This window comes from Lygodium microphyllum, chromosome 3 (genome assembly GCF_053477565.2).
Source record: "Lygodium microphyllum isolate KBCC chromosome 3, Lygodium_microphyllum_v1.1.10, whole genome shotgun sequence".
NCBI lineage: Eukaryota > Viridiplantae > Streptophyta > Polypodiopsida > Schizaeales > Lygodiaceae > Lygodium > Lygodium microphyllum.
Genome location: NC_141137.1, coordinates 74,208,696 through 74,219,536, shown reverse-complemented (window position 1 = coordinate 74,219,536; position 10,841 = coordinate 74,208,696). Strand labels below are relative to the sequence as shown.

At 38.5% G+C, this 10,841-nt stretch overlaps 1 protein-coding gene across 1 annotated transcript; it reads left to right on the top strand.

Annotated features, from left to right (window-relative positions):
- Nucleotides 1-8,306: 8,306 nt before the first annotated feature.
- LOC148038507 (class V chitinase CHIT5a-like) lies at nt 8,307-10,483 on the top strand. Its single transcript, XM_087672850.1, has 3 exons — nt 8,307-9,556; nt 9,679-9,924; nt 10,114-10,483. Exons 1-3 carry the CDS (start codon nt 8,716-8,718, stop codon nt 10,140-10,142), a joined length of 1,116 nt encoding a protein of 371 aa, XP_087528976.1. The 5' UTR covers nt 8,307-8,715; the 3' UTR covers nt 10,143-10,483.
- Nucleotides 10,484-10,841: the final 358 nt, after the last annotated feature.

The following is a 10,841-nucleotide window of genomic DNA, read 5'->3' as shown; positions in this document are numbered from 1 at the left end:
AATCCTCCATTATAGTACACGGGACCTTTCCTCATTGTTTCAATGAAGTCTATGATCGCCATTCAACTTGAAATCTACCCAAATCTTTTGACAGAAAACCCCACCAGCTTTGCTTAACGTCCTCAAAGCTCTAATTTGTGGAAACTTGGAAGTGGAAAGCTTGCCATAGGCATGGGGCTAAAAGTTCAAAGCACGAGGAGAGCACTATAGTTGGCATTGGATGCAATCTAGACCACATCGAAGGGATTTTCAAAGTTGACCATGGAGCAAATAGGGCTATGATGATGGGATTTTCAAACTGGATGGTAATGTTGACCGACAAAATTAAAATTGATGAAAAATTTCAAAATTGATGGTAGCCATCTGATTTTCTTTTTCTTTTTTGATGAACAGGTCCTTATTTAACCATTAAAAAGCAAGTCCATTGCTCTTGAGTAGCTTGTATCCTAGTTGTTTTCCCTTTTTTTTTTCTTTCTTCTCTTTCTTATTCTCTACATCTTCCATGTTCTGCTTTTGGACTGGGCCTAGTACGATGCATAGGCTGGTTAGGCTCTACCATGCCACACCTTCTTGTAACTCTCTTTGAGGTCATTGTGTTCTCATCATCTCTTTTTCTTTATCTTCCACTATTATATCTGTGTTTTGTTGCTTTACCAAATAAATATAAATAGAATAGGAATCCATTTGGAAATCCCATCTAGTCTTCTCTCTAATACTCTGACCTACATCATTTAGCTCAATCTTCAATACTTTACCCTTATCTATCGTCTATATGGTATGGGTCTATAACTCTACTTTCTTTCATATACTAGGAATTGGAGCTCTATCTATTTGTAGTCTGTAGGTAGCAACATCTAAAGCTACATATGTACATTGCAAGATCTTTAGGAATCTTTTACATACCTTCCTTCCCAAAGTTTGTAGAAAAGAGCATACCAATTTCATTTCCATGAATCTTCCCATCCTTCCAAAGATCAAATTCTTTCTTAAAGAACCTTTATATGATTGATAGTCTTTGTTTCAATCATGCTCTATATCACACAATATGCAATGGCAGATAAAATCTTCCTTAGGTGGGGCCTTCAAAGTACAAGATTTTTCTAACTCATCAAGCTTGATCTATAAATCCTACATATTTTTTAATAAGTTTATCCATGGCATTGTATTTTGAAGAATCAAAAGAAGGCATGGGAGGCAATTGTCTAATCATTGGCTCTGACACCCATGATTGACCAGGCATAGGCCTAAGCATGGCCAATAGCTTTCTTCTTCTCTACCTCTTCACTAGTTTAGATACATCATCTTGTATTCCTTTCCATTCACTCTTTATATCCCACTCTCACAATCTAACAACTTCTCTAGCTCTAGCTACAGTGGAAGTTCTCTAGCCTATAAAAACAAAAGAACTTTCTTTATAAGCAAAGATAATTTCTCTACCTTTCAATTGATCAAACTTCATCTGAAACTCTCTTTATAGCTCTAGAGTGGAAAAGCCCTTTGTAGGTTTATGAGTCTACGCTAGGAAAGTTGCTTGGTTACTCCATCTACATTCTTTATGAAATACTTCTCTTTTAGGGCTCTCTTGAAACTAGCACATATATTTCCATAATCTATATAAATGGACTCTATGCAGCTCCAAACTTGATAAGAAACAACCTTGGTAAAACATCTTGGCATATCATCGCTGGTACACTTGCTAACTCTAGCTTCTCCACATAGAAGCAAAGATACCTAGAACTAATTCTACTATCAAACTTCTTCAGCTCTACAATCACTTCTTATAAAGCCTTGGTAACAACATGTTCACATTTAATCAATTCATAAGTCCTCGTGAAATGTTTGATATCTATTTTCTTGACAACAATTTCATCTTCAACTAGTTCTCTCATCTTGTAGATAATGAGATAGGCTTAAATCCGTGAGTTCACCAAATGTTAGTGGTTGCAAAGGTCTAGGCCTACATAATCTAGGGGCCAAGGAGCATAGAACAAATATGAAATAAAGAAATATTGGAATAAGAACTCTTGAATATATTGTAGAGCACAAGAAACATATAAACCCAACAACAAATTGTATTACTCTTGGAAACTGTGTATAATTGCAATAAATTCCTTCAAGATGAATACATAGTGCCTAAGATAATAGCTTGGGTAAACTCTATCTAAGATGATAGCTTAGCACCACTCTTTCAATCTGAAAGAAATTCCAACAGTAAGAATAGAGGAAAACTTGAAAATACTGTAGGATACTCTTACTAAAATAGCTCAGATATGCATAGAACAACTCAGAATCACTTTATTCCTTCTTCTTTAGTAAATCCTTGTGTGATCTCTTCAATTATAGCCACATAAAACACCTCTCAGTCTGCACCTATAGTAGTAAGTAAATACTTTTTTAGATCTATCCCAAAAATGACTTCTTACAAGTAGGCCTTTCTAGGCTAAAGGCACCCATAAAGAGGTAGAATCACTTTTCTTTTAATTTAGCCTTGTTAATCATAGTAGTAAATCACTTTTTTACTTATTGAGGATTGTAACATAGGCTAAGAACTCTATTTATAACCATTTATAGTAGTTCAACCCTGCTCTTTATTGTTGCTTTTCATGCTTTTTGCTTTCCAAACTCTTGATATTTTCTTTTTCTACATTTATTTTTTAATTCTCTAATTATCTTTGAACTCAATGCTTTGCAAAGTTAACCAGCTGAAAATCAAATGTGGCTCATTCAAATTCACAAATACACTAGTCCCTTCCACCATTGAAAGGTTTATGAGGAGTTGTTTTAACCAATATGTTTGTGAAGCAAGACTTTGCTTTCATAAAGATTACATATCTTCTCCCATAACTAGCAAGCATTATCCTCAGGTGTCACAATATTGAAATAAACTTATTTAGATAATGACAATATAAGAGTGGATTTACATAGCTCATCCAACTCATCCCAAGTATCTCGATCAATTTCACTGGGCTTTAAACTCTTGGTTTTCAAAGCCCTCACCTTTTTCTACTAAGGATAGACCACTAGTACTAAAGATGGTCACGAGCTTAAAATGTCAGTAAATCATACATCCCATAAGTATATACATCATTGAAAAACTATTGACAAAGATAAGTGTTAGTGTCCAAAGCATACACAATCAAATCAGCCCACTAGTGGAAGTAATTGCATCCAATAGCATACAAGAGAGCATATACATGAACCAAGAGTCCCATTGTCTCAAAGAACTAAGCTTTGCCAAGTAAGTACAAGTGTATCCCAATAGAAGAAAATCTAGAATGCAAAGCTCAAGGCATATATATCAAAGCATTCAAAAAGCCCAACCATATCACAAATACATCTGAGAGCATAAGTGTCAAATGAAGCTTGAATATCTATAAGTGAGTAAGCATAAAAGCTCAAAGCAACTGAGGAAAACCCAATTACATCAAATTTAGCTCAAATGCAAGTGTCAAAGCATGTCATACCCATATCTAGGCTTATACAACAATGCTAGACATCATCATAGACATGTAGCATACCCAAAATATCATGTAGACACAATAGGCGTTTAAAGCATGAATCTCACTATTGTATGCTTGCTATCCAAACTATTATGATAGCAATAAAGCTTCGTAAAACTAAAATAATCAAGCTATTTAAAAAAAATCCAAATAGCATTCCAAAAGCATAAACCATACCATCCGAGTATAGAGTTGATTTTATGCAAGAAAGAGCAAAGCAAGATTTATGGTGGATGGAGCAAGAAAGCAAGAGAGCGAGACACCATATGTGGAAACTCCAATAGTCACAATGTATGATTAGCCTTCCCTTCTTCAATAGTCATTGAAAGAATTAAAAATTAAGTGATAATGATGGGCACCCATCCCATCTATAGTTTACAGGTGTGCGGTCATGGTGTGTGAAGTAAATACAAGGTAGCATATTCATAGGTACTTGTACCCCCAACAATTACGTTGCATTGTGATAATCAAAGTGCCATTCAATTGAGATAAGATACAATTTCATTAGAAAAATGCTTGAGGATAAGTGCATTGGACTTGCCAAGTTTCATACAAATGATAACCTTATAGATCTTCTCATGAAAAGTTAACACTCTAAGTACTTTTCACACTATAGAGTTTTGATGGCATTGGATCGTATATTCACTTTCTTTTCATGCTTCCATAAAGGGACATTGGCCTCTACATGAGGGTTCTTGGGGTAAAGCACAATAGTCTATAGTTGGGAAACACCCCTTGTATATGTACATAATGTACAGTCATATATAAGTGAAGATAACAAAGAATATGGGTGTCATTCATTTTGTACCCACATAACTCTCTCTCTCTCTCTCTCTCTCTCTACCCTATTGCATACTCCAAAGTCCCTACAATATACCTTAGTGAGAGGGAAGCAATGGTGGGATGTGAGGTAGAAGCTATGTAGAGGTTCTAAGAGCACTTTGATTGACTATTGTCACTCAAATGGGATAGGAGACATAGATGGCAAGAAATGAGTGACAAGTTAATGCTTCTAACTAGGATCTAGACTCATGTCATGGATTAATAAGAAGCAACATAGATGGTAGGAGATGAGTGACAACTTAATGCTTCTAACTAGGATATTGTCTCATGTCATGGATTAATAATAAGAAACCTATAATTTCTCTTTCTTTGATTAGAGTTAAGTATATCATGTTTTACCTCATATGAGGCCTTATGGTTAAGAAGGATTTTGAAAAATTTCAAGACAGTTTAGAAGGAGGCTACAAAATTCCTATACGATGATTGGAATTGGTTGGCAATTGCCAAAAACCTTGTGTTTTATGCCCACACAAACCACATTGAAGTTTAGTAGCATTCTTGTGAGACCTTATCATTGATGGAGATGTTTATTTGCAATACTTTGATACCAAAGACAATTCTCTAGACATTTTCAAAAGCTCTTGGGAGAAATACCGTGAGGTGACATCTTCATTAGCTTGGTACTAAACCAAAGGAGTACTTCATCTTCGGGGTAAACATTAAGTAGGAGTGTTGGAGATCAATGCTACACCCTTAACTGACTATAGACGTACTAGCTAACTCTTTCTTCATGACACCACACCCCTGCCCCCCCAATGAGAAAAATGAATTTATGATGAGTAGCACAGTTACTAAGAACTAGTAATCTCAACATTGGACGGTGGTCAAATGTGGCTAAATACCTTGAGAAAAATCCTAGAGGAGGATGATGTGTTACCAACTTGGCTACAATACATGTTTGGAGTCATTACTACACTACATTATTATTTGGAGGGCTTTTCATGCTGTGACTTTTTCCAACTTGACTTCTTAGAGGGAGGAGAAAAGGGGGGTGGAGCCCCTCTCTACAAGAGTTCAAAGGGAGTGCCCTCCCCTCCCCCATGCATTTATTAGGCTTGAAGAGCCTTTTCACTAGATATAATCTAGGATTCATGGAGCTACTAAGTATACATTTGGTGGTCAATTTTTGGATAAATGCTCAAAAAAGCATGCATGCAACTCTCTAAGACATGTTAGACTCATGGTAACTTACTATGGAAGAATGAATCTTAGTGCTTTTAATTTGTTAGGTTTGGTGTGGCCCTATGAGTTTATGTGTTAACAAAACAATGACTCTTAGTGCTTCTGATTCATTAGGATGGGTGTGGCTTTATGAGTTGATATGTTTGTTAATAGACCATGTATTGCTAAGTAAATGAAAATATGTAAGTTTAGTATAGTAAAAGGGATAATTTGATGGTATTATAGCATGTAAAAAAGGGTATTTATTAATACCATTTGAACACACATTATACAGATGATTTATTACAGGTACATCCCCAAGGTCTCCTTTTGCTTCGGGCCTTCCTCTTCTTGTATAGAGTGCTCTTTTGGCTCCCTTGTATCAAATTCTAGTAGGTCATGCATGTCGATAGAGTGCATCATGAGAGTAGATAGCTCTAGAGTGATGGAAATGATTCATTAGGATTGGTGTGGCTTGCCACACACTCCTAAAAATGGCATTTCTTAATACCATTTGAACACACTCCTAAAAAGGGCATTTCTTAATACCATTTGAACACACATTATACATATGATTCCCAAGGTCTCCTTTTGCTTTGGGCCTTCCTCTTCTTGTATAGAGTGCTCTTTTGGCTCCCTTGTATCAAATTCTAGTAGGTCATGCATGTCGATAGAGGGCGTCATGAGAGTAGATAGCTCTAGAGTGATGGAAATGATTCATTAGGATTGGTGTGGCTTTAAGATGCAAATGAGATACAATTAAAAATGCCACACACTCCTAAAGAGGGTATTTCTTAATACCATTTGAACACACATTATACAGATGATTTCTTACATGCACATCCCCAAGGTCTCCTTTTGCTTCAGGCCTTCCTCTTCTTGTATAGAGTGCTCTTTTGGCTCCCTTGTATCAAATTCTAGTAGGTCATGCATGTCGATAGAGGGCGTCATGAGAGTAGATAGAGTGATGGAAATGATTCATTAGGATTGGTGTGGCTTTAAGATGCAAATGAGATACAATTAAAAATGCCACACACTCCTAAAAAGTAAAGAAGCCTTGAAATCCAAGCTTATGAGGTTCATAGAGGTGTTAGACAAGGAGGCTCCCTTAGATAAGATGAAGAGGAACTAGTTGAAAAGATGTTTGCTAGAGATATTAGATTTGTTAGCTTTGATTAGCTTATAGTAGTCCATCTTGATGATCACATCAAGATTTTACCACACCACTTATAAAATGATCATACATGATGAAGTAAAACAAAAACTAAGAAAAAGAAGAAATCAAATATATTTCACGTTGTAGAAGTTTCCCATTTCCTAATTCCAAGCTCACTTTATGCACATGTCTTTCCCACTTATTTATAATCTTAACTATATGCAAGTACCTTATAGCATGCAATGCATCTTGACAATTGTATCTTCTCTCATCAAAGTTTCCATGGCATAGTGCCATGTGGCATCTAATTGATGCTTTATGTAGGTACTTATTTGATTTACTTTGAATATAATATGCATTACCATTAAAAAAAAAACCATGGCATTGAGTTGTTATTGACTTTTCTATACAAGATTTGGAGTGATTTTCTACCTCTTTCTTCAATGAGCCTATGTCTACTTTTATTTGCTTGAACTCCATGATCAATTGATAACCATTTGTACATAACTCTTTGTCATAGTTTGAGAATAAATCCATAAAGAAAAAATCAAACAAAGTGATAGCAATTGAAAAAAATGAGATGTCACTTGACCAAGTTAACAAAACATGCAATGACACATAGGCAAGTACATAAAAACTTGCATATTTGTGTGTGTGTGTGTGTGCGCGCGCTAATGCACCTATGTTGCTATAAAAAAATTGGATGAAAGGAGAGGTAGTACATTAGAGTTCATTGAGGAGGCATTTTCCAAATAATATTCTTCTCATCTAATGGTAAACCATGACTTTAAGAAATTATTCACATTTTGTTTTATAGAATATCCTATAAAAGTGTCAATTAGAGCTTGGAAGTCTAGACGAATGTATTTTGACATTAGAAATAAAAATGTAAACTAGCATGATGAATACTTTTTACACACCACATAAATATAAAACCTCAATAAAGATAGCCTTACTTACAAAATGAACTCGAGAAGCACTAAAACTATTAATAAGAAGCAACTTTATTTAATCAAAAGAAAATTAGGAATCAAAGCAAGTGAAACAAAAAAGACAAAAGTTTCGCTGTGTAATTGTGTCCATATGGTGGTCGTGGGTCACATATTGTTGGCAAACAACAACAATGTTTTGTTTTGTTTCAAAACAAACATGATGTAAGTCATGCAAGTGGGGCCATGATAAACTAGTCATGTATTGTAAGGATTTTGGGGATTATAAACTAAATTATCTCCATGGACATTTACCTAGATACACTTCTACACATGTTATAGTAGTCATTTATGCCTTGGAAACTAAAATTAAAGCTTTTAATTCCTATATTGTACTAGAGCAAAAGATTTAAAACATCACGAAATGATGGGACGTGGAAATGGGACTCTTGATCCCAATTCTTAGGCATTCGTAAAGACCTTGTAGTCGATAGTCCCGAGGGGCATACAATCAATTGATATGTGCATGCATTTGCTCCAAAAGCCCAATCCTGCTTAGGTAAATAAAGTATTGATGCAAGTACAAATAGCTAAATTAAGAGTGTGTAGAAGAGAGTCTTGACACTCCACATTGCTGAAGGAGAGTGAGAGAGCATGCATGGTAAGTCCACAAATGCCGACTCTCCAAGTCAAGGGATTATTTTCCAGAAAGAAGGGTACTTTGATGAATCTCACAAGTTCCCCTAATTATTATTAGTTGGTAAAGTCAAAACATGTGAGCGTGGTCATATAATCTTCTACCATATTATTTATGTCTGTGGATGCTGATTTGCCATGCTTTCACGGCCCCTAAAGCGAGTATGATATTTCAAAGCTGAAAGCAATGACTGCTGGCCGGCAGCAGAGCAGGTTGGTTGACTTACGAAGAGTTGAAGGATTCAATGGGAGGGACGATAAAAGGCCGCGGAGTCCACGAGAGAGAACACTCGGGGAGACGACTCAGGAGCTTGTTTATATAACTACCCGGCAGCGAGAGAGAGTGAGAGAGAGAGGGACACACACAGAGAGGCGTATAGCTTAGATTCGGTCTCAGAGAGAGAGAGAGAAGAGAGAGAGAGAGAGAGAGATGCTGCTTCTCCTGGCTTGGTTCTCCTGGCTGCTCTACTGTAGCTCTCATGGAGCCGACGCGGCTGCCTCCGACCCCGTAAAGGCTGCATACTACTTCTACGGATCTGGGCTGGCCGCTTCAGCAATAGACGCTAAGCCCCTCACGCACGTCTTCTACGCCTTCGCGCAGATGGACCCGGCCACGTACGCCGTGTCCCCCTTTGCAGACGACGGCGGTGCCATCACCACGTTCGCCAAGACGCTGCACCGCAGCAACCCACGCGTGAAGACGCTCCTGTCCATCGGCGGCGGCAACTCCAACTCCACCGCATTCTCCGCCATGGCCGCCTCCGCGGCCTCCCGCGCCGCCTTCATCCGTGCCAGCATCTCCGCCGCCCGGTCCTACGGCTTTGACGGCCTGGATCTCGACTGGGAGTTCCCGCAGTCCGACACCGACATGGCTCACCTGGCCCTCTTGTGCGCCGAGTGGCGAGCCGCCGTCACCGCCGAGAGCCCCCGCCGGCCGCTCCTCCTGACTGCCGCCGTCAAGTATAACGTCACCATTCTTTTTGGCGGGGCCGGGACCTACCCCGCCCGTGCCATGGGCCGCCATCTGGACTGGGTGAATATTATGGCCTACGATCTGCATGGCAGCTGGGAGACTGCCCAAACGGGCGAGCACACGGCTCTCTTCGACTCCACGGCGCAGCAGATCCTGACCGTCAATTTCGGCGTCCGCCACTGGCTGGCCGCCGGATTGCCGCCAGCTCGCGGCGTGCTGGGCCTGGCGGCCTATGGCTACACGTGGTATCTAACCAACCCCTCCGTCAATGGTGTTAATGCGCCCTCGACGAATTCAGGTACAGCCAGACTCCATTTGTAGATAATTCTGGTTATTATTGTTATATTTTGAACTCCAATATCGGAAATACAAGAATTCTGAATTTCTTTCTTTTTTGTGTTGGGTTGCTCCCATCATCAGGGCCCGTATACCTATATGATCAGATCATGCTTTTATCCCAGCAGAACCATGGCACTTGCAAGCAAGACGCAGTCACAAAGTCTGCTTATTGCTTCTGGTTGACGGCCTCCGGGCAGACAATCTGGGCCGGCTTTGATGACGCTGCCACCATTGCTTCCAAGGTCTCTTACCTCAAAGGCAAAGGCTTGAGAGGTTACAACTTTTGGAACCTAGCTGGCGATACCAATGCCACCCTCACAAGACAAGGTAAATTCCTAACACCTATTATTTAGTGATTATACACCTAATGTTAGCCCTCTAACCATGTCCTTCTAGCAATCGACACATTCCTTCGTTAAGAAAACACAATTGTTAGTTCTTTAATAAGTCCTCTAACCATGCACTTGTATTGTTATCTACTACATTGTAGTTTCTCACACATGTCTTAATGTGCAGCTGCCCGCACTTTGACTGGAGGATATTGATAATTGGATCAAACAATGTTGTTTACACACACGGTTGCCATACTCGTGCATGGTCACAAACAAAAGATCTTGGAGAGTTTTTCCCAAACATTTAAGAATAATCTTTTCTACATGGTCAATTATCGAACATATTTGTTCAAACATGTAAAGCGTTTGGCATTGCACAATGTTTCTAGACATGAGGCTCAACCTCTCTACAGGCAATGAAATAACCATATTACTTGTGAGCAAATACCCTTTCCTAAAACATCTCCCACACACACACACACACACACACACTCTCTCTCTCTCTCTCTCTCTCTCTCTCTCTCTCTCTCTCTCTCTCTCTCTCTCTCTCTCGATCATCTTGTTGCTATCAACCATGCAATATTTCTTTTGTTCGACCATTTTCATGAACATGTAAGATGGAATTAAAATTCGACTTTTAAAATTAGCTCGGAGATTGAATATTGGAAGAACAAATAGAATCTACATTCATGTTACAAACTAGCACACAAGCATGCTAGGCTTGTCCCTTGTCTAGCTATTAACACTACAATAAATGAGGAATATACTAGCGAACACTTATACAAAAGCACATGTGAGAATGTTAATAGATGTTAACCTGCCACATCATTAGTATTATGTGTTGAAATATTTCTTTAGAACAAGCATGTCGAATAAGTGAGTGTATATTTGTCACTATATAGCAACAATAGA